The following is a 23,634-nucleotide window of genomic DNA, read 5'->3' on the forward strand; positions in this document are numbered from 1 at the left end:
GCGTGGCTCCCTGAACCCCTGGCTGTGGGGCTGGTTCCCAGACACCTAGGAAGGGGGGCTGTGCTCCTGCCCTCTCTGCGGGTGAACCGTGGGCAACTCAGCTGTGCTGTGAGGTCACTGGACAGAATACTGATGAAAATGAGGAGACCCACAGAAAGCCATTCTGAGGGTGGAGGCGGCAGGGCAGGGGGGCAGCAGCAGGAAGCTTCGAGTGGGGAGCATGGAGCTCGACCCTCCTCCTGGCAGGCTCGACCCTCCTCCCGGTGCTGCTGAGAAACTCAACTACGCCCCTGGCAAGAGAGGGCTGAGAGAAACGCACGTAGGAGGCTGGGGGGGGGGGGTCACCTAGCCTCCAGCCTGCCTCCTGGACGGGGGTGGGGGGGGGTGGATGGGGTATCCTAAAGTAAAGTACAGCAAAGATGAGAGGACAGGGACAAAGGAGAAGAGAGAGATGAGAGGGGCATTTTCGGAACGGCAGGGAGATGAGAGGGGAGATGAAGGCCCCACACACACAGTCTGGTTTATTGGCACATCTCACACACACCAAATATGTACACAAACATAAATATTCCAATGTACACATTTACATGGGACTCGCAGGTCACTCCCCCCAGCGTCTGCCCCACCCAGGCTCCGTTTTAGGAGGAGGCTCCCAGGGGGCCGGCACGAGAAGGCAGGAACCTGGAGGAGGGCGAGGTCCTGCTCCCCTCTCCTCACAGCACCGCCAAAGGGTCCTGTCCCTTCTCAGTGGCGCCGGAGGGCAGGGGCCAGACCCCTCCGACCCCTCCGCTGCAGCTCCAAGCCTGGCGTCTCCTCGGACCCTTCTGTGTCTCCCGTTTAGTTCTTCCCTTTGGCTCTTCCCGTCTCCTGCTCCTCCTCCTCTCCGCGTGTCCCTGCTTCTCAGTCTCTGTGTCTTTGTTTCTCCCAGCGCCCGTAGGGAGGTGGGTCCCCATGCCCTGGAGTCCTTGTGGCCCCTCTGCCCTCTTCCTGGGCCTTACAGGAGACTAGGGCTTCGGTGCAGCTCAGCGGAGGTGCTGCTGCCGTTGGCAGGCTCTCTGCTGGGGGTCGGGGCTAAGCTGCAGCCCTCCCCGGGGCAGCCATGCTGGATCAGGATGTCTGCGCACTCCTGGCTGCCGGCCCGGCGAGCATAGGCCAGCGGGGTCAGGCCCCGGGCGTCCCGGCTCCTCACGTCCACCCCGTACTGCAGAAGAAAGCACGGTTGGCACGGTTGGCGGGACACGGCGGGAAAGGTGTGGGTTCCCGGGGAGAAAAGGGAGAGGCGGCTCTCAGAGGGCTGGGGTGAGGAGGACGTCAGGGAGGTCAGGGGCACCTGCGGGGCGGGAGCCCCGACTCACCCAGATGAGCAGCTGCGTGAAGACGACGTTGGCCATGGCGCTGGAGAGATGCAGGGCCGTCCGCCCGTCCCCGTCCCCGTAGGTCTCGTTCACCTCTTCCTTGGACCCGTGGGCCAGGAGCATCACCAGCAGCCGCAGGTCGTCTTCCACCACCGCTCGGAGCAGCTGCTGCCCCAGCGGCACATCCGAGCTGGGCAGCGGGGCCAGGAAGAGCTTCTGCTCGTACTTGGCCCGGATCCAACGCTCCTTCTCCTCTCTGCGAGCACAGGAGGGGCCGGGCCGGGGGTCACGGGGGTGAAGGGGCCGCAGAAGCGAGCCTGAGGGACCCGGGGGCGTCAGGGGGCAGCGGGCGGCACAGAGGGTGTGGAAGAAGTGGAAGAGAGCTCCGGGGGAGGCCCCTGGGGGCCGAGAGGGCAGGAAGATTCCCGGCAGGGCGCGGTGGCAGCTTATCTGGCCCTGCAGGAACAAAGGAGGCGGGGGCCCACACTGGGGGCCCACGCACGACCCTATCTACCACCCATTCTCCCCATCTCAGAGCTCAGGCCGTGGCCTTTGCGCCACAGAGCGATAGGGCCCTGCGCATGCGCCTCCCGCTGGCCCCCTGACCTGCTGATAACGCTGAGAAAGGGCCCGTTGTTGTGAGGCGCTGAGTGACAGGAGGGGGAGGGGCACCCCCAGGGGCCTACTGCCAAGCAGAGCAACGCCGGGCTTTAATTAACCCTTCCAGCCCTGTCACAGCTGCCCGGCCCCACCCCCAGTTCTCCCCACCTGGCAGGAGCGCCCACGTCCCCGCCCTTGCCGGCCAGCGCCAGGGCCCCCGCCCTCACCTGCAGGCGTCGGGCCCTGGCTTCGCGTAGCCGTCCAGGGCCCCCTCCCAGACACTGTTGGCCAGGGCATTGCCCATCGCAGTCATGACGGCCAGCAGCTCAGGTGGCCAGTCATCGAGGTCGAGGGAGCGGACCCGGGACAGGTGAGCCCCCAGATGCCGGTGGGTCCCCGAGCACTCGATGCACATCAGGGCGCCCAGGTTCAGGCTGGCCCAGTCTGGATCTAGGTGCGGAGAGGAAGCAAGATGAAGCCCATGGGCAACCAGAGGGAGACCACCAGGAAAGCCCTCCGTGCCGCTGTTCTCGGCCTACAAGAGGCCTTCTGCAGCGCTTCCTCCACAAAGCTGGTCGCGCTTTCTCTAAGCCACCCACAAGCCCGGCCCCGCCGGCCCGGCACTCACTGGGGGCGTCGCAGTCAATACAGAAGCTGTTGCCACGGACGGTGCGCACGGCCTGCACAGCCAGAGCTGCGTCCTGGTTCCCCAGTCGAGTCTGCCTCGGGGGGAGACGCAGGGGTGGCTGGTCAGTCGCGAGGCCAACCTGGGACCCCACCCCACCCGGGCCTCCGGGCCAACCTTGTCCTTGGCGCTGCGGCAGCCCTGCAGGCTGGCGAGGATCTGGGCCTGCACGCTCTGCACCCACAGTTCCCGCTCCTCTGCTGTCGAGGCCTCGAAGTGCCACGTCTGCCCGGTGAGGGACACCACCACGAACTCGAACGGCTCCTCGGCCTCTGCGGGCACAAGGGCGCGCGCCGGCGTGAGGGCAGAGGGCCCCTGCCGGCTCGCACGTGCAGGGACAAGCCACCCCAGCCTCGAGGACCGCTCTCTCCAGGGCACCTCGCGGGGAGTCGGGGGCAGAGCGCCGTGTGGAGCCCCCAGACCTCCGTCCTAGCCGCCTGCGGAGCCTGGGAGAAAAAGGTGGGCAAGCGAGGCTCTGGCATCCCTGGCACTGCTGGGAATGGGTCTGGAAAGCAGAGGGTGGCTTCCTGGGGAAAGCAGAGCTGAGTATCTGGAGGATGTGATGGGGCGTTAGGAGACGGTGCTGGGGGGGGCGGCGAAGGCGGGGGTGGGCACCATCCGTACATGTCAGCTGCAGCCGCCTCATTTTGCAGCTCATTAAACCCAATATTCCTGACGGCGTCAGCGTGGGGCTCCTGGGAGCCGGGCCCCTCCCCCGCTACCCTGGCACAGGCAGGCAGGGAGGGCAAGGGGATGGGGAGAGGAGGAGAGGTTTCCTCCACAGACTAACTCGGATGTGTGAGCAGATAGGAACCTGAGGACATCTGCAGTGACAGACACTTCCCAAGCAGTGCAGTGAAGCTCTTCCCAGCTCTGCTCCCCCAGGCCCCCCAGGAGACGGTCACGTGGATCTCCCTCCCGCCGGTCACCGCCCCGTGGGTGAACGGTTCCTAACAAGCAGTGCGAGTGTGTCGTGCGGCTGGAGAGACAGGTGCCTGTGAGGAGGCCCAAGTGAGACCACACGTCCTGCCAGGGCAGCCTCCCGCCCCAGTGACGCTGGCCATGCCCTCCCCGCCCACCCCCACCCCCCGCCAAGGGAAGTCCTCCTGGTGGGCTCCTGCTCTAAGGCGCCCTTAACGGAACTGTCTTCGTAGAGAAACTGGTACCTTTCTTTCCCCAGGCTCCACCATTCCACCTCACCTCACTTCCAACCATCTCTGAACTACATAACGGTGACAGTCTGTGGGGTTCAGTTCCCTGGTACAGGTGCACCCCGTGCCGTGAGCACTGAGCACCCCTGTGTCACCGGTTGGCTGGGAAGGGTGGCTCCTTCCCTTAGAGATGATCGCCCCCACCGAGCCACGCCCCTAACCCTGACCATCAGAGTATAAACCAGCAACTGTGCACCCATGTAGGTTAACCTTATTTAGGAGCAAGGACGCTCCAACCACTGAGCAGAGGCACATTCTGAAGATACTCGGGAAGATCAGAGAAGCAGCGCTATGATTAATAAGGGATTACGAGAAAGGACCTGTGGAAAAATAGCTGAGGAGCTGGAATTCCTCAGCCTGAAGACGACTAAGGAGAGGCTCGGCCGAATACGCACGCGTGTGAAGCACCTGTTTCGCGCCTAGCACTGCTTAAACTCAACGGGTGACACAAGAGACACAGAAAACACGGGTCCTGCCCGCACCCCCTGGGAAGAGCTGCGGGGCGAGTAGCGGCCTGCTGTCTTCTACCTTCTGTGAGAATGAAAGAAGTAAGCTCGCGTTTTCACAGGAAGGCGCTAAGTTAGGCAGAAGAAAGAGCTCTTCTAAGATACCAGGTTGGGGTGACCAGAAGCGGTGGAGCTGATTTTACTGGAAATTACTATTAGAGAGTGCTTTCAACCTAATACAGAAAGGGGGACCCTTCAGGTACTATCCCCAAGGCCCGCTGCCCGCCTCCTGTGCCCCGTTTCCCTCGCGGGTCCCCCTAACCTTCAGCAGCACCGCTGGGGCCGTCTGGTCGGGGGGTCCCGGTGCTCTTTTTCCTCCGGTGCTTCTTCCGGTTGGAGTGGGGAGATGGGGGAGGCTCCAGCTTGGGGCTGGAACTGAGCACCTCGGCTGGGCCACTGGCTGGTGAGGGAGAGGTGGAGAAGTGTGGGGGAGGGGAGGGGCCAGCACAGGCCCTGCCCGGGGTGCTGGGGGCTCCACCCTGAACTGCAGCCGGGGCAGGGGGAAGGGGGGCACTCCCGCCCTGTCCGCACCCCGGGAGGGCTCTGCCCACAGGCCCCAAGGCGCCCCCGGCCTTGGAGGAAGGGAGGGTGGAGAGGAGCGTGTGGGAACCGCAGGCAGGGCAGAGTGAAGGTGCGGAGGGAACCGGCTTCTGCAGCCTGGAGGGCGGAAGGCGGCCGGGGGCTGGAGAGCCAGCAGCTCCGCACCAAATTTATCCTCAATCACACTCCCCGCTCCTCACAATTAATAGCAGAATTAGAAACAATCAGGGAGCTGCCTAATTACTGTCAATTAGAGCGCGCTAATCAAGCTCCGTCTCCCACACCCCGCCCGACGCGCACCACTAAATGTCAAACTTCATTAGAGGCAGACACGCGCCCGCCCGCCCTCCCTGCCTTCCGCCTGCCAGACTCAACAGAGGGGCCCCACCAAGGCCAGCACAGGCCGCAGGACGGTGACCCAGGAAGGGCCCCTGGCTGCCCTCTGGGGCCTCTACATCCACCGGCCGGAGGCCTGGGCCTGGCCGGGCAGGTGACGCAGGCCCGGGGCCGTGGGCGCCCAGCCGCTTCCTGCTGTCAGAGCTCAGGCCGGGCCGGCGCTTCTGCTGGGATGCGGGCCTGGGCAGGGTCTCTGGGAGGCAAGTCGGGGAGGAGAGCTAACGCGCTGCTGCCCAGCAGGAGGGACGCGGGAGCAGCAGTGTGCCCGGTGCCCAGGGAGTCTCCTCCCTCTCACACCCTCACTTAGGAGAGGAGGGCCGGGCTGCGCCCATTTCCCTCTAGCCTTCAGGACTGCTGAGGGATGTGGGGCTACGGGTGAGTGAGGAGAGCGCGCGGAGGTGCTCGCTGCAGAGGCGGGGGAAGAAGTAAGGGGAAGACGAGGCACAGACGCTGATGAAGGGAAGAAGACCACGAGGCCAGGGAGAGCAGGCGGAGGTGGGAAGGGAGAGTTCTCGACCACCCAGCCTGGGTGGGGCCTCAGCCAATGGGGGCAGCGCGGGGAAGAAAGCACCTCTCCGGACAGCTCCCTGATCCTGTCTGCGGGGACCCCTCTCCACGCGGGCTAGCTGCCGCCTTCGGAACGTGTTTCAAGCCCCCAGCCTCCGACCCCCCCACACCCCCGCGGAGAGGCTGATGAACTGGCGGCGCAGGGGGCTGATGGGGATGCGACACCGCCGCCAGCGCCGCCTGGGGACAGCGGTGGGCGGGCAGGGAGCTGCAGAGGGAGGGTCTCTAGCGCCAACCGCTAGCGCGGGCCTGGGGCCAGCACAGGGGCAGCCACCCCAACTCCATGCCCCAGGCGTGGCACTGGCTCTGCCACAAGCCCTGGAGGGCTCCGCCGCGCCCCCTTGCCCATCTCAGCCTCCCCGGCTGCCCTCCGCTGCGGCTTCACCGGGTCCTGCATACCTGGGGGCAGGGCAGCGGCCTCACTCCACTGGTCGGCGCTGGAAACAGAGCAGGAGCGCTGATGCAGCCCCTCTGGGCGCGGGCCGGCCCAGGCTGGGCTGCTGGCCGAGTGGGGGGCACCTGGGGGGGGGGGCGGAAGGGTCAGACTGGGAGGGGAGGCCGGGGGAAGGGCACCCATAGACTTGCCTGAAAGTACAGCTACAGGCAGAGCTTGAGAAATCCCAGCAGGATACTGACCCAGGATGAGGATACTGACCCAGGATGAGGATACTGACCCAGGATGAGGGGCTCCTGGATTCACCAGGCACCGGGCCAGGATCACTGGAGAACTGGAGGCCTCCCATGGGCCCAGACTTCACACCCCCCCCTTGTCTCCATGAACACCAGGGTCCACACCTCTGTCCCCTCCCTGTGATCAGGAGCTAGAAGCTGGGTGAGTGGGACAGTCCCCCCATCACTGCCGAGCTGCTCCCCTGCTATCCCAGCCCCTGCCCCTCCTGGCCAGGCCCCGAACCCCGTTCCAGGCCACGTATGCCATTTGCCGTGCCTCAGCTTTGCTGCCGTTCTGACGAGGAATAAGTGTATCAAATTCAAGTAATTATGTCTAATTAGTATTAGTAATTATCCTCTGGGGCTGGAGAAAATTAATCTTTCGTTTCCCATCGGGGAAGAACAGCAGAGCCAGGGGAGCCGAAGGCTCCGGGGCGGCGGGGGCAGCAGTGCGCGCCCTCCCCGGGCCCGAGTCACCCATGGGGAGATGGTGGCAGCGGCCCCCGGGCCTCAGGGCCAGCTGTGGACAGCGACACTGCCCTCTCACCTCAGCCGACCTGAGACAGGGTGGGGCCTGAGGCCAGAAGGCCACGGCCGAGGGAGGTCTGCACTGAGAGCTGGGCAGCTGGCCAGGTGCCCGGAGTTAGTGACAGGCAGAGACGCGCCCTGAAGCTGAACAAGCCGGAGGGAGGGGCGAGCGGCCGACACCAGGCCCCGACCAGCCCCGCAAGCACAGGGGTCAAGTTTCTGGAATCCAAGGGACAGGAAGATGCGCGCGGAAGCCACTAGAAGGTAAAGGAACAGGCTCGCTCCGGGGACAGCACGAGACTGAATGGTGAGGGCAGGTTTTGTGTTTCTCTTGTATCTGTCATAACACCCCAGGCAGGACCAGACACACAGTTAAGTGCTTGTTAACATACGTGTGGCAACCGTGCCAGCTCCTCCCACCCTGCCTAACAGGTCCCTGCAAACTTAGCCTTTCTTGGGGTCCCCCCGCACCGACCCCCATCAGGAAACCTTCCAGGGGAGCAGCCTAGGGTCTTAACTTCTCAGATGCTGTGCTTCTCGCCACCCCTCGCCTGCTTCCATCTCCCCCGGCGCCCCGGGTTCCAGATCTTATGCCCCCCTCCCCCCAGCCCCACCCAAAGACAGCACAGGCCCAAGGTCCTCCTCAAGCCCCCCAACCCAAAACCCCGAGAGAGGGAAAGCGCTTTCCCTTTTCTTTGTTAATTCTCCCCTCATTACGCCTGCAATCCCACAATCAGTGTGCACTGTAATTGTCGAATTTGATGCTAATGATTAATGAATTAAACATGGAGCCATCAATTAGTCCTCGGAGAATAATTCTGCATAAAGCAGCGGATAATGTAATTACAGTAACAAAGATAATGAGATGTTAACATCTCCCGGTGAGCGGAGACATGTGTGAGTGTGTGCGAGGTCGGTGCGCGGTGGAGGGGACGCGGCTCCGGTGGCGCCTGGCCACGTGTTCCAGGGACGTCGGCGAGCGTTTGCGGGTACTGGCAGTTACGTGGGTGAGTGTGCCGCGCACCCCCTTCTCCACGCACCACTAACGCTCCCCAGGTGAAGGTCTTCAGGGACCGGGAATGTGACAGGACAGAGTGTCTTAGGGCTTCCCTTCCTCTGAGGGAACAGCTAGCTTTCCCCTTGCTGCCTGCCTGCAAGGAAAGGCTCCCCTTCCATGCTCCCTCTGGTGTCATCTGAGAAACCCCAAGCCAGTCCACAGGCAGCTCCGCGAGGTCCCCAGCCCCGCCCCGGCCCTTCCCTTCCCCAGCGGCCCCCCCTGCCCACCCCCCACGCAGAACACCCAGGACCCGCCTCCCCGCCCCCAAGTGCAGCCCCACAGGCCGCTCCTGGCACCCTACCCATCTTTCTTGTCTTTCTGTCCTTAGCTTCCTTCCTTCCTTCCCTCCGTCCACTAGCTCCCTCTCTGTCTATTTCAAGGGCTTAGAGGACAGAACATAGCTTCCCAAGTCAGGCACGCGCAGGTTCAAACCCAGCTCCACCACTTCCTGTGGGATTTTACAGACAAGTTATTTAACCTCTCTGAACCTTTGTTTCGTCATCCACACAACATGGGGAGGATAGTCTCGACTTCAGATCTACTGCAGCCAGCACCCCTCCGCCAGCGGGGTCAGTGCCCGCCACCCGCCCCTCGCAGCGCCTCCAGACTGGGAGGCAGTGGTGGCACACGCAGCAGGGCGGGGTGCCGGCGTCTCAGGGCCCTCACCTCCAACAAGGCGCACACTCAGGAGGCTCCACCTCTCTGGACACGGCGCAGAGTCCGCTCGGCCTCCAGCTTCTCTCTAAACTCAGTCTTCTCTGAGCAAAGACCCCCCCCCACCCCCGCCTCTCACTGCAGACCTAAGGACGGTTACCAGGTTCGCCCCAGGCAGCTCTGTCCCCTCCCGCCTCCCTCCCTGCCCGTCCGGCAAACTCGACTGAGATGTGGCCCTGGTGCCAGAGGGCCCCGGTGTCCCCACCATCACCTGCCTTGGCTCGACGCTGATGCCACCTGTCAGCACGAGGCTATCTGTCCCCATTCTGACCTGCCAGGCGGTCCACCGGCCGCCACCTCTACTAACCGCACGAGGGCAGCGTTGTGGCAACTGCGCTGGCTGAGCGGACCCCGAAGCAAGACACCGGGTGGCCGGCGTGTGTGGAGCCCTGAGGACCTGGCTGGGGAGGGGTGCAGCCCCACACGCCTCCCTTCCGGGCCCCGTCGCGGCGCGCCCCACCCGCCCAGACAGACGGGGCCACGGCAGCCACACTCCCCCTCCCACCTCAGCAGCCCCCTCACCTGTTCCGCCACCCAGCTGCGCGCTACTCCGCTCCAGGGCCAGCCCGTTGGCCCGGGGGCTGGCGCCGGGGGCCGTGGCCGGCGTGGCTCGGGGCAGACGCTTCCCTGGCACCTTGACCGTGGTCCGCAGCAGGTCAATCTCCTTGCCGTGGATGTTCTGCATGTAGTCCTAGGGCCACGTGGACGAGACAGAGGAAGACTCGTTAGGACGGGTCACTCTTAGGCAGCACCTCATCTCTGACCCTCCCAACTCCTGGGTCTCTCCCCCGCGCTGCTGGGGGGGCGGGGAGGGGGACAGCCCGAGTTCTGTGGCGCGCACAGCACACCTCCAAGGCTGCCCATGTGCGGCTCGGTGCGGGGCGCAGCCGGGAGCGGGGCAGGGGCGACAGAGGGTGGAGAGCCAAGATCTGAGGCTCGGGGCTCCTTTAGGGAAGACGGCTCAGGAGGCAACGAAAAGGAGGCCACGTACTGAATGAACCAAGATGGGATTTAGGGAGAGACGGCACGTGGCCGAGGAGAGGAACCGACAGGCTCCGTGGGATGTGGACGACTGGGTTGCCCCGGGCCCCGGGTGGCTGGTCACCAAGGACTTCAGCCCTACTTTCAGAAGCTCCCACCACCACTTGGGACTTTGAGAACTTATAAAGCCTAGAGCAGCCCCCAGTCCTTAGAACGGCACCTGACGATAAATATCTGTTGAACAGTTAAAGGGAAGCCTTTGATTCTTTCCGCTGTTCTTAGGGATACTGAGACAAGTCCGCGGTTCCACAGATACCAGTGAGTATCCCAACGGCAGGAACAGTAACAACCACTGACAACATCACATCGCCCACCCAGCCACGTGCCAGGCGTCCACTGAGCCACAGCTGTATATCGCGTCTACATTTCTTACACCGCCTCACGGGATCGTCACGACAGCTAGGAGGACGGTGTTACGATGCCCACTTTGCGGGTGGAGAAACTGAGACTTACAAAGGTTAACCTGCCCCAGGTCACACAATCAGCGGGTGACAGCCAGATTCAAGCCCAGGCTTTCTGGGCTCCCAAGGCTCTGCACGGAAGGCAAACTTCCTCCTCGGCCCAGGAGCAAACCCTGCCTTCAAGTCAGTACTGATAGGGCCCTGGAAGTGGATGAGTGGGGAGGGACCCTGAGGGTGGGAGCCACTGGGTGCCGAGCCCCACCATCTGCTGTCTCAACCTCGGCCTGGGACCGCCCCACCCCACCCCAGGGAGTGGCACCGGGAGGGGCCGGGGGGCGCGGGAGGTGGGTGACGCAGAGCACAGCCCTGCCTGCCCTCTGGCTGGCTGCCTGCCGTAAGGCCCGCCTGGCCTGGGCCCCGCTCTCCCTGCTGCTCTGATCTGTCCTTCCAGGCTGCCTACTCCTGCCTCCCTGCCCCTGGCACCAGCGAGTTCCGGGGCAGTTCCCAGCAAACGTCCTCTGTAAAATGTGGCAAAAGCTCCTTCCAGGGGCAGAAGCTGGGCCAGTGGTACCAATTTAACTTCGGACAGAATTCCACCGATCAGACTCGGGATGGGCGCCTCTGGGATGTTCTGCACCCAGGGCGCTTCCCTGAGCGTCTAGGCTCGATGGAGTCTTCGTGTCCTTCCAGGCCCCACCCCTCTCACCCTACCCACTTGCAGCATCACTCCTGGTCACCCAGGTGTTCTCCTACCTTCTCAACGTTTAGCTTCAGGGAAGAGGGACAATGTCCTCTGCTCAAAAGAGCCGATGGGGAGTGCTGCCTGTTGGGAAGCAGGGCCCGGGCGGGCTGGCAAGGGGCTCAGGGGCTGCCCTCACCCTGTGAATGAGCAAGAGGACATCAAGGAGAAAGGGTCGCCTGGTCCTGAGGAGCCAAGAGAACGTGGGAGCTTCCCGTTAGGAAGAGAAGTGAGAACAAGGAAACAGAGCACCCAGCGCCAGCCCTGCTCCTGCACTTCTGCGTCGGGCTGGACTTCACCACAGGGCGGGTCATCAGGGGACCAGCGCGAGGGCCTGTGGCAGGACTATAGCAGGAGGGCCGTGGGGAGGCCGGGGCACCGCCGATACTAGCATGCTGGCCTCACCAGTCAAGCCCGGCTCCTGGAGGCCTGGCCAGGCCTGTACTCACTCTTTACTCTCCAAGCAGCTCTGACACCTTCACAGGCAGATGGCCCTCCAGAAAGACAACAAGGGCACAGCTAGCCGGAGGGGAGGAGCTCCTTTCCCTGCAGCTTTGCACTGCGTCCGTGCCCTCCGGCCACCACCTAGTCCTGCGTGAGGGACAGTGCCGGGTGCCTGGCCTCAGGCACCCTCCGCTCCGAGGGGGTCTGCTTCATGTCGCAGAAGCACAGAACAACATCACTGAGAAGTTGGTGAGGGTGGGCTCCACCCACAGGAGGACCCCCTCTCCTCCAACGACCTCTCACCCCCGCTCTGCCGAGCGCCGCCAGAGCTCCGTCCCCCTGGTCCCTTCTCCAGCAAACTTGGCCCACCCCCCCCGGTGGCCGCTGGCCCTTTGGTCCTGCTCTCGGCCCAGCATCCACCGTGTGACGCCACCCTCCTGGCCCTCCTCACTCCAGGCCCGACGGCCCACCGACTCGGCTTCCGCACGCACCCAGGACCCTGCACACGGTCACATCTTAGCTCAGCGGCTCCAGACGACTGTCAACAGCTGGCTGGGCCGAAGGCACAGCTGCAGTTCCTTTCCTGGGGGAGGGGCTTGGGCTGCTCTAGTTCACAAGGAGGTCACAGCAGCTGCAGCAGTTTTCAGGCCCCACGACGGCCCTGGGATAACCAGGCTGGGACACGGCGGGAAAAGCTGACCCCAGGCCAAGAAAAAGAGCCACACGGAGGGGCTCTGTTCAGGGCCAAGGAGCCAGCAACCAACGTAAGGGGAAAGCACCGGCCTCTGCATCTCCGACCACCTCGGACGGGCACTGGTTGCTCGGGGGGTGTGGGGAGCAGGCCAGCACCCGGCCAGCTGCAGGCCCGGGCGCAGAGGCGGAGCCCGGCCCCAAGGAGAGTGCGGCAGGAGCTCAAAAGGCAGCAGCAGGGACGGGGCGTCCGGGGCAGAGCAACGGCGTTTCCCTCCGTCAGCAGAACGGGGGCTCGGCAGTGGCGGTGGGAGAGCGGTCACCACGGCTGCCTTTATTACCCACCATCAAACAGCAATTTCTTCCCCAGCCTCCTCGCTAATTACCCAGCCAGCGTTCTCATCTCGTTTTATTACTGGAATTAACAACGAGTTCAGAGTGTGGAAAGCTATTAAGATGTGTGATTAAGCCACATTCAATTAGTTTCTACAAACAATTTAATTGATGTTGCAGATAGAATTAACAGAAGGTGATTGTGTGAATGGCTTCGCTGGCTGCAAAACGGGAGAGGCTGTGGCGGGCTCTCTGGGGCTAGGCAGGGGCTGGGCGTGAGGCTCGAGGCCTGCCCACCAGCCCTTCCTCTGCAGCCCGGCCCGTCCCGCCAGCCCCCGTCGGGAGGCGGGTCCCCAGCACCACTGCCCTCGGGTCTCCTGGGCAAGGCCGGGCTAGGCCAGGAGTTCCCGGCCAAGCCTTCCTCTCTGGCTCCCTTGGCGCCTCCAAGGGAAGCGGGCAGCTCCGGGGACGGAGGGTCCCTGCTCACTGCTGGCAGCTGGGAAGCTTGCTCAGGTTGGAAAACACGGCAAAGGGGGGACGGAGGTGGGAGAGCTATAGCAACAGGAGGGCAGCGGCCACCAAGGACGGAAACCGAGAGGCCAGCGGCCTCTGTTGGGAGGGAACTCAGGCCCCCGGGGCCGCGCACGTGCTTTCACTGTCACCACGGTTTCGAATCTGATTCGTGTCTCCTGAATGAGAAGCGTCTACAGGGCAGGGAGGCCGCCATCTGCGCGTGCTGGTTGCTCGGGGCACCCAGCAGGTGGTGAGTTGGGAAAGGACGTGCACTTTGACCCCGGAGCCAGAGGGCAGCCAGTGAGGGGCTGACGGATGGGGAGGCCATGCTCTCAACCTCCTCACCGTGTCCTGCGGCCCCGGGGGTGGGGTGGGGGGGGGGGTGGGGGGGCAGCAGAGGCGGCAGCCTCTTCGATTCACCTCGCAAGACAGCAGCAGCAGCCTGGAAGTGCCTGCCGCCAGACCCTGTCCCGGGCCCGACACACCGAGCCACACTCAGCTCACGGGCAGCACAGCGCTGGACAGGACTCCGAGAGCGTCTGCCGCCCAGCCGTGCCGGGCGCGTGGGCTGCCGGCTGCCCCAGCCACCCTACTTGCCCCAGTGGTAACTCTCCAGTGACTCGCAGGCAGCCCCGAAGGCAGGCGCTCCTGGCACTAAAGGAAACTCTGGGCAACGCTCAAAGTCATGGGCCAAGTCACAGCCCAGCCACTGGCTGGGTGACTGATGATCCGGCAAACCCCACCGAGCCTCTGCTCTCCAGTTTGTTAAGTTGTTGTAAAAACAGCAATCCCTCAGGCCTTCACCTTCCCTTCTGAAACCACAACCGAACACAACACCGGGCACTCTCCTCCCTGTGCCGAGACCCCGCTCCCATCCCTCTCCTCCTTCCTCTGGGGGGGCATGGGACCAGCAGGGGGCACAGTGCGCCCAGCCGGGGGCAGCGTGAAGCAGGAGAAACGGGTAAGGATGCAGCAGAGAGGAGGGTGAAGGCCACTGCCACACAGGTGGGGAAACGGAGGCCTCAGACAGGCCAGCTCCCAGCCCAGCAGCCAGGAGGTGCCTGGTCAGGGCCACGTGTGTCCTGCCAGGGCTGTGGACGCTGGAAGCCAGGAGGGCCCAGACCCTCTCTGCTGGGAAACACTGTGGTCCTGCTCCTTCTGGCCGGGGGCGCTGCACCCGCAGATGCTCCCCGCTCCCTAAGACACGGACGGCGCCTCTCGTCAGGGCTCTGCCAGTAGCCTTGCTGCCTCTTGTCCTGTGTGGACTCAGCAGCGGGACCAGGTCCTGGGCGAGGAAGAGGCCAGAACCGGGGAGAGGACGGCACCCAGGAGCCTTTGTGCTGAGTCCCCAAGGGCCCCCAGCCGTGGCCCCTCGTCTGTAACCCCCTCAGCCCCAGCATCATGGTACCAGCTCCCGCCCTGTGGAGTAAGAGGCCCTGAGCTGAGGGGAAGGGCCAGGTCCAGAGACACCCCGAGGGCCAGGCTGGGCTCTGGCCTCACTGGAAGGCCCAAACCAGGCCTGGGAGCTTTCTCAGCCGTCCTGGGCGGTGCTCTCAGGAGGGAGCTATGGCCGAACCATGGACCCCAGCACGTCTCAGGTCGGAGACCCCTGACACCTTGTGCAGATTCAAAGGCCGGCGAGGGACCCTCGGAGGCAGGCCTGGGGCCTCCGGGCCGGGGGTGGAGCCAGCCCACGTGCTGCGCTTCAGGGGCTTCACGGGAGAACTCATCAGCCCCACAGCAGGGTGGTGACAGAGATGGATGCTGGGGACAGCTGTGCGCTGGAGCCACGCAGCGAGGGGAGGGGAGGGAGGAAGGGTGGGGGAGCGGCCACGGGGGCCACGCTACCGTCACCGTGCCCAGCCCCTCCCCGGGCATCGGCCACACTCTTCCAGACCCCTCTGCCCTACCAACAGTACCCCCGACACTCCTCTTCCCAAGGGGGCCTGTGCAGGCCCGCCACCCCAGCAGCCCTGGCCTAACTGCCCTTTCGCTCCGCATCATCCCAGGAGCCCAGGGGTAACCCCAACGGTGCAGCTCCCAGAGACACAACTGTTGGCAACACCGACCCCCCCAGCTTGAGCAATTCCATGTGAACGGGCCCAATCCAGCTCTTAAAACAACTAGAGTATAGGATGTAGCACCTGACTCGCACACCAGCCTAGCCCAGAGGTGACCGTCCCCAGGGGTGAGTTTACTCCAAAGAGCTCGGCCGGGACTTCCCTGGTGGCACAGTGGTTGAGAGTCCGCCTGCCGATGCAGGGGACACGGGTTCGTGTCCCGGTCCAGGAGGATCCCACATGCTGCGGGGCGGCTGCGCCCAGAGGCCATGGCCGCTGGGCCTGCACGTCCGGAGCCTGTGCTCCGCGGTGGGAGAGGCCACAGCAGTGAGAGGCCCGCATACCGCCAAAAAAAAAAAAAAAAAAGAATCCACCTGCCAATGCAGGGGACACGGGTTCGAGCCCCGGTCTGGGAAGATCCCACATGCCGCGGAGCAACTAAGCCCGTGCGCCACAACTACTGAGCCTGCGCTCTACAGCCCGCAAGCCACAACTACTGAGGCTGTGTGCCACAACTATGGAAGCCCGTGCACCTAGAGCCCGTGCTCTGCAACCAGAGAAGCCACTGCAGTGAGAAGCCCGCGCAATGCAACCAAGAGTAGCCCCCGCTCGCCGCAACTAGAGAAAGCCCACGCGCAGCAACGAAGACCCAACACAGCCAAAAATAAATAAATATTAAAAAAAAAAAAATGAAAGGGAGTGAGCTTTCGTGCAGTGTTCAGCCTGGGCCTGGGTCTCAGGGTCTGTGCAACTCCCAAGCCACCAAAGCGAGGCCCTTTCTCGAGGAAAGGTCTTTCCGAGCTAAGGTCGCTTCCCTCTGGACCTGGAGTCAGCCCTTCCACGTCCGCTTCTCATCCTCCGCGCCCAGCCTTCCCCAGGCACGGCCCCCCGGACTCACGTGCAGGCTGGGATGGTAGGTAAGCAGCCCATTGTCACACAGGGTCACGTACTTCTTCTTCCATTCCTTGTTCAGGGACTTGCCACTGCGCTTGAGCAGGATACCCTGAAGACAGAGGCCGGATCAGAGACAGAAGCCAGGCCCACACGTCACAGCTATGAAGAAGGTCTCAGTGTCCACAGGTCACAGCATCCTCCGCCCCCCGTCCTCCCGGGTCACTGTGCTTATCTGCATGGAGAGGCCACACGGGACTAAAACTGAACCAGGGAGAGCCAGGCGGATGAACCCATCTATGGAACTCGGCTGCCCCTGACCGTCCTCAGGAAGCAGCCTGGAGCCCACCTCTCTAGTTACCATGGACACTGTCCCATGGCAGGGGGGTGTCCTCTCCCCCAGGTTGGGGAACTACGTCAGCAACGGGAGGCAGGGGTTTAGATGGCCTCCCAGCAGTGCTGCTCCCACCCACCGTCTCCAGGGATGGGGTGGAACACAGCACAGAGACCTCAGGAGGGCCCGGGCCTCCTACCCTATGTGGCAGCCCCAAATAGAGCAGAAAAGCCCCTAACTGTCCCCAGAATGGCCCAGTCTCCCCCAAGGCAGGCAGTGGGAAGACCCAGCCATACAGCCCAGCACCCAAATCTCCCGTGTGAGCTGATAAGACACTGGGCGTGGAGATTAGATGGGCACCAGGATGAACAAGGGCTCCCCAGGGGCAGGGATTTGGGCGTGTTGTTCCTCGACACCCTCAGCACTGCGACACTCCTGGGATGCAGCAGACGCTTGGGGAACAGCTGGTGGACAGGGCGGGGGAAGAGCCAGCCGAGACCGTGCGGTGTCGGAGGTGCTGCGAGTGGGGGGTGGACCTCACCGAGGCAGACGAGGCCTCCACCCACACCCCAGACGGCCTCTGCTGCCCTCCCCTGATGACAACCCCCGACGGTCCCTCACCCACTGGCTTTCGCCTGGAAACAGCAGACAGCACGGGAGAACGGCCAAAGATGGAGCTCAGGTCGGGACGGGACACGGACGTGCACAGGCGGCAGGTGCCCCAGGACCGGCATCACCCCTGTGGGGCCCCCTCCCCAAACTCGGGAGGGCTGAGAAGAGGCAGTGCTCCCTGGACATTCCTAGACAGAACTCCTGGGGGGCAGCCCCCCCTCACAGCGGGACTGCCCCGGCTGGGCGAGAGCGGGCAGCATGCCAAGTCCCAGCAGGTCGCAGAGGAGCTGCCAGAGCCCCTGTGCCAACCTCTCCTACAGGAGGGGAGGGCCGTGCCCTCAGACAAGCCGGAAATGGGGGTCAAGAGATTCACTGTGAGAGAGGGCGGGGGGTAAACCCCGGATCCATGGCCCCCTACCCCGCTAAGGCTTCCTACTGGAAGGCTCGGCCCTTAGGGGGATGAGGTTAACAAACAGGTGGGCTGGGATGCCCGCCCCATCTCTCCCCACAACAGGGACTGCGGTGGCGATAACATCACAGGTGTTTCACATCCTTGCTCCCCCACTCCCTTCCCCTATCCTCATCCTCCTGCCCTCAAAGACAGGTGCAGTTGCGGGAAGTCAGGCCACTGAGTCGTAGGCCATCTAAGGACACTGCTGCTACTATCTGGCCCCCTTTTCCTCACAAAGAGCTTCTGAAGACCAAGGGTGTGAACGGGACCTTCAGCAGACGACAGGTCGGCTGGAACGGCCCAGGCCACCGCGGCCCCTGCTGCGTGGTCCGCGAAGGAGCCTTGGCGACCAGCCTCTGGGCGTGGCAGCCATCCCCTCACAGGCCAGGAACGTGGAAACAGTTCAGCCGCCGCCTCTCCCCTGACTGTGGACCACGGCCCTGAGGACTGCCGGCCAGACTCTGGAGAAGGCGGCCCAGGCCCACCCCGCTCCCCTGGGAGTGGCCGCCACGGCTGGCTCGCCTGCGCCCCATCTCACTCCCTCCTTTCCCACCTGCTCCCCAAGGGCCTCTGTTCTCAAACCTTTCACACCTGAGCCCGCCCTCCCTCCTCTGTCCCTTCATCTTCACCAGGTTCCCTCCTGGTCAAGGGAAAGGAAAACCTGACTCCGTGCCCCGTTCTGCCACCAACTAGCTCTTAACATCAAGCAAGTCGTGTCACTGTCTGGGCCTCAGTCTCCTCGGAAGCGCGGACCCACCTACAGGGCCCGCTCCCCGCCCCCAGCAGGAAATCAGGAGCCAGGATGCAGAAGAGGCCGGCGTAAGCGGGAAGCCCTTTTCTACCCAGAACTCTTCCTCCTCCGTCACCTGGGCCCCTCTCGGGAGGAGACCCCGGCGCCGCGGACGACGGTAATGACGCTCCGACGCTGCTCTGACGCTCGTTAGCAGGGGGCGTGGGAGGAGCGCCGGGAGGGGGCGTGGGAGGAGCGCCGGGAGGGGGGCGTGGGAGGAGCGCCGGGAGGGGGGCGGGGGAGGAGGGATCTCGGCCGCTGGGGCTTGACCCGCGCCCACAGGCTCAGCCCGCCTCTCACCGGCCCGGCCCGCTCCGCCCTGCCCTACCGGCGCCTCCGTCCGGGTCACAGCCCGTTCCGAGGGAGGAGAGCGAGCTCCAGGGGTTCCTGCTCCCCTCCCTGGCCGGCCGGCTGCGCACGGCGGAGCAGGAAGCAATCTGGGGCGGAATGGGAGCGGTGCGGAGGCGACAGCCCCCAGAGGACCCGTTCCTGCCGCCGCCTCCCTCCCAGCTCCGCCAGCCGGCTTAATTGCGGAGTCCGGATTGATTGGGAATGCAAATGGCAACTGAAATGCAATCTCCACTCCCAGCAGGAGCAGAGGGGGAGAGAGGAGAGGAACGGAATGGGGAGAAGAACGGGACAGGAGAGCGGGAAAGGGGTTAGCCCGGCCCTGGGGGCGGGGGGGGGAGGGGAGCGCGCAAGGAATGGCCACTGGCCCGGAGAGGGGAGAGTGGTGGAAGGACGCGCGATCCCAACGGCAGGCACGCCCCCAGCCCCCGTGAGGTCGGCGCGGCTAGGCACCTGCCTCCAGCGGGCAGCTTCCTGGCTGTGTGCCGCCGCCTCCGGAGTGTCCCTGAGGTTCGGGGCCTGTGACACTCCAGTACCCTAGCCGACCCCTTTGGCCGGGTTTCACCCCCCACCTCACAGCCCCGCCTTCCCGTCCACGTGGGGGACTCAGGGAGCAGATAAATCAGACCGACCCCAGACAGGAAAGGGGGCGTCTGGGGCTAACTTATTTCAGAGCACGGGCGGGGGGGTGGGGATAAGCGTTGTCTGTTAAATGTTTACATGCGCATGTGTGTGTACTCAGAGCACACGCCCCAAAGCGGGGAGTGACAGTCCCCTGCCTGGCCTGGCGAGGGCCCCGTGGGAGGCCTCGGTCAGCACGGCCCCAGAGACACTCAATCACACCATCAACAGGTTTATGGACCAGTTCTGTGCCCAAACACACACAGGGACGGGGAGGAGAGTGCCCACTGCCATTCTCCCAGGCCCTCCACGCGCCCCCGGGCAGGCTGACCCACCTAGAGCAGTGCCTGCTGGGCGTCACTGTGGTGACACTTCAGGGGAGGGCTGAAGCACAGAGGGCGCGGGGCGACACAGTGCTCCTCACTGTGTTCTCTGGGCCCCGAAACCCTTCCTGAAACCCAGTGGAAACCCCCATCCCTAACACCAGGATTCTGGTCACACTACCTACAGGCTCCAGGAGCCCCAGCCTGGAGAGCCAAACCTGACCACAGGGCCCTGGCCAGGCTGACCTCAGGTGCTCCAGCCACACCAGTCTCCTCTGTGGTCAAAAACTGACATCACAGCCCTCGTGGACACAGCATCTCTAACCACCGGCTCCCAAGAAGATCTGGGCCAAGCGCAGCATCCTGTGGGTACAGCGGACTGACCACCAGGCCGGCTCAGCAGTTCTAGAGCCCTGCCTGCCCAGCACACCAGCAACTCTGCACAAAGACCCCTCCATCACTCAACGTCTTTTTCCAGCAGAGAGACCCACGACAGGAGGTCTGGGAGGATCCAACACCGGGTGGCCCAGCCCTGCCAGGCAGTGACTCAGGAAGGAGGTGAGGGAGAGGCCCTACCAGGACGTGGCCCCTCCACTAAGTTTCGTCTTTACAAACAAACAGAGGCTCACACGGTAAGACTGGGCCAGTGAACCCAGGGTAGGAAGAGGCCTCGGTAAGCCCTTCAACGCGTACTCCTCAGGGTACTCTTTTGAGAATTCTCTTTTCTGGGAGGAGGGGAGGGAGGCCAGAGAGACCATACCCTCCTCCAGGGCCGCCCACCTCCAGAACCACCACCAGCGAAGTGCTGCTGAGGATGGCAGGCGGCTCTCTGCTGCCTCCCTGTGGTGGTGAGGAGGAACTGGCAGCGTAAGGGTTCCGGCCACCCTTCCCCGCTGTGCTGTGAGTTCTTCTCTGCAGGAGAACTCTCCTTGTTAAGGATTCAGGCCTGGCAGGGGCAGGGCGCTGGCCTCTCTCACCATCTTCCAGAGGCCCCGAAAAGAACCATCATCTAACATTTCCTGGGCTTCATCTCAGCTCCTCTCCAGCCCCAGGGGAAGGGAGTGCTGACCTGTTTAATGGGGATGGCCCGACCACTCCCGATGCTGTCCACCTTGCACTCGGCGGCTTTTTTCTCCCGGTCCAAGTCGGCACCCTTTCGAGACTGGAAGAGAACAGAAGAGGCGTGTTAAAGGGGCCCAGGGTCTGCGGGGTCAGCAGCCCACCTGGAATCCCCCGCCAGCCCTCCCGTCCTCCCTCCTCCTGGGCGGGCCCTAGCAGTGGGGCGGGGCCGGGGCGGCGGGACCGGGAAGGAAATGAGACCACGAGTATTCCAACGGGTTTATTCTTACACACGGCACCATACAGAGCAGCACAGGTCACTGGGCCGGGCCCGCCCCTTACAAAAGAGCAAGGACACGAGATACCGAGGGCGTGAGGAGCGCGCAGCCCAGGGGGCTGGGGCGTAAGAGACGGGAAGGGGCGAGGAGAGGTGGACGGTGGGGCTGAGGGACGTGGCCGGGAGCACAGGGCATGACCACCAGGGAGAGCAAAGTCCAGAAGTGAGCGGGTAGCGGCCCGTCTGCGGCACAGACACCACATGGCACGTTACGCCGAGCACGGCGGCGTAGCCCGAGGGGCACAGTGGATGGAGAGAGAGAGGAGAGAGGCCAGAAGAGGCCCTGCGCCCCTGCCGGGCTCCTGGGGCAGAGCCCGCCCGAATGCGGATCCTAGGAAATGGGAGGCCAAGAGAGGGGAAGGCAAGCGCGGCGTGGCTGCGGCGTCCGGAGCGGAGCAGGAACGGCAGAAGTCCATGCAGGAAGGAGCAGAGGAGGGGAGGGGCGGGGGAGCTCCCCCAGGAGCAGCTGGACCGCCGGCCGGCCGGGCGCTCGGACGCCCCGGCCTCTGGGCCTCGTCGCTGGCCGGCGCCGGGCGTGGGCCGAGCTCCCTTCTTCTCCATGCAGCGAGCCTGGCGCAGCGCGTCCAGCAGGGCTGGTCCCTGGCAGCCCCCAGCCGCGGGCTCCGGCGTTCCTAGCCTTCCCTGGGGGTGGGGGTTAGTTACAAAGGTTCCTGTGGGTCTCTGGAGTGGGGAGCACGGCGGCCGCTTCTCATCTGAGAGCAGTCCCAGGGCCCGGCCCGCCTCCGGCCCCGCACAGGGGAGAATGTCCAGAGGTGCTGTGTGTCACCACCTGGTCTTCTAATTTGGAAGGAGTTGGAAAGGCCTTTTTGTTGATGAAAAGTTGGAAACAGTGGCACATATCTGCAAATATCGAAAGAATAAAGATTTTGGCAAGTTATACTCAAGCCCCGCACAGTCGGTCAGCACTGGTGAGGGCAGAGACCCAGGCGGCTGGGGAGAGGCGGCGGCGGCGGGATGAAGAGGAGGGGGAGAGGGTGCGGGGGGCGGGCAGGCGGCGGCAGCGGTGGCGCCGGGCAGTCCATGTCAGCGGGGAGTGTTCTCCACTCCGGGCCCTACACCCTCCTGCTCACCCGGGCTGCCAGGAGCCAAGGGCACAAGGAAGAGGCAAAGGACCGCAGCCGCAGCGCGGGGGCAGCACAGCCAAAGGAGCGGGAAGAGGCAGGCCAAGGGCCACCGCCCGCGGCTCCACCGTCCGTCAGCACCCGCCCCGGGCCTCTCCTGGGTGCCACGGCCTCTGCCCCTTCGGCCCAGGGGGAGGAAGGTGGATGGGCCGCTGCCACCGGGTCCCCAGACAGAAGAGCCGGTCGTGGGGAGTGGGGCGCAGGCTGTCCCAGCCAGGCTGGTGAGCAGAGAGGCCCCAACCAGCAGAGGATCCCTGGGAGCCCAGAGGGGGCCCCCCCAGGACGGGAAGCCAGGCAAGAGTGGCAACAAAACGAGTAACATGAAGTCATGGGGGAGACGGGGGATGCCAGCGGCCACGTCCAGCGGGAGAGTCACGGGGGCGCCAGCCACAGAACAGGCGTGGCCCTGCTGGGGAGGACGAGGAGGGCAAGGGGGTGGCCCCGGCGGCGATGATGAGAAGGGGAGGTCCCAAGATGCACCTCTAGAGACGGACACGTCTTGAGGCTGCCTTGGGGACAATGGCGCAAGTGAGGTCACCATGGAAACAACGGAAAGAAAAAATAAGGTTGCCACGGTGAAGATGGAGAGAATGAAAGGGCCCGGGGCCGGCTGTGCCCAGGACGCGCGCGGCGAGGCGGGCTCTGCTCCGCAGAGCAGGCAGCAGAGCGCGGGGAGCGCCAAGGCGCTGGCGAGGGGGCCCTGGGCCCGGGCGGGTGGCAGAGGGAAGAGCGCGTGCCCTGGGGTGGTGCAGGACCAGCGGCAGAGGAAGGCGAGAGGTGAAGAATGGTGTGGAGGGAGCAGGTGACTGAGGCTGGATGTCAGGGAGCAGGTGCCGAGGGCGTGGATAGCAGTCACTGCAAACACAGGTCGCCCACGGGCTCTACAGCGGCGGCGGCGGCAGCAGCAGGAGGCGTGGGCGTGAGCAGGCAGCCCAAGGCGCTGTGCGTCTCAATGGGCGTGCACGGGAGACAGGGAGCTGCGAGTCCAGGCAGGGTTGGGGCTGGGGGCTGGGGGCGGGACGGCTGTGACGCACGGTAGCAACTGGCAGCAGGGAGGGGGTCAGTCAGCATGGCCGGGGAGGGCGCGAGGCAGGCACGGGGCGGACAGAGGCAGGCAGACTGGGCAGAAGTGCGCCAGGCAGGCGGAGGCGAGGATGAATGGGCGAGGCCTGGGGAGCACTGGCTCTGTGTGGACGGGGTTCCTGAGAGCCTGGCCGGGGCCTGACCTGGTGGGCTGGACTGACAGCCACGCCCTGATGCTCAGAAAGAGGCAGGTGGAGTGACGCAGAAGGACAGGGCGATCTCCTGAGAGTCCACACGGGCAGCTCACCCACCTGTGTCTGACCCAAGACTCCCGGAATGGTCCAGCCAAGTCCCAGCTGGACGGTGAGTTTGGGGATGGGCACTGCGTGTCAGATGCAGGCTCAGGACACCTAAGAGCTGACGGGCTGGGCCCCTACGGCGGAAGGCACACGGGACCCTGGGGCTGGGGTCTGCGGGGAGGGGGAGAGGAAGAGCTTGTGGGGGGACCGAGGCAGGGAATCAGGAGACGGAGGCCTGGGGAAAGACAGCTAAGCCTTCGTTAGGCCGATGGCGCAGCGGGTGGGAAGCGTGGGAGAATGAAAAGAGCGGGCAGGTGGACTCGAGGCCTGGGCCCTGTTCATTCTAGCTCTGCCA

The 23,634-nt window shown here is 64.4% G+C and overlaps 1 protein-coding gene across 6 annotated transcripts in view; it reads right to left on the bottom strand.

Annotated features, from left to right (window-relative positions):
• Nucleotides 1-482: 482 nt before the first annotated feature.
• Nucleotides 483-23,634, bottom strand: part of AGAP3 (ArfGAP with GTPase domain, ankyrin repeat and PH domain 3) — a 56,228-nt gene continuing 33,076 nt past the window's right edge. For 2 of the 6 annotated variants that reach the window (XM_060305117.1, XM_030854232.2), the window contains one exon: nucleotides 20,744-21,676. In XM_060305117.1, the coding sequence (XP_060161100.1) occupies nucleotides 21,614-21,676 (63 nt within the window). In that variant the 3' untranslated portion in view covers nucleotides 20,744-21,613. Of the gene's footprint in view, nucleotides 1,202-1,355; nucleotides 1,612-2,182; nucleotides 2,406-2,583; nucleotides 2,675-2,757; nucleotides 2,913-4,619; nucleotides 4,758-6,259; nucleotides 6,380-9,350; nucleotides 9,520-15,947; nucleotides 16,053-20,488; nucleotides 20,582-20,743; nucleotides 21,677-23,634 lie in introns of those variants that run through there. The other 4 variants (XM_030854223.3, XM_030854226.3, XM_060305116.1 and 1 more) reach the window with 4 other exon arrangements.

The sequence above is a fragment of the Globicephala melas genome, chromosome 9, assembly GCF_963455315.2.
Source record: "Globicephala melas chromosome 9, mGloMel1.2, whole genome shotgun sequence".
In the NCBI taxonomy this organism is placed as follows: Eukaryota; Metazoa; Chordata; class Mammalia; order Artiodactyla; family Delphinidae; genus Globicephala; species Globicephala melas.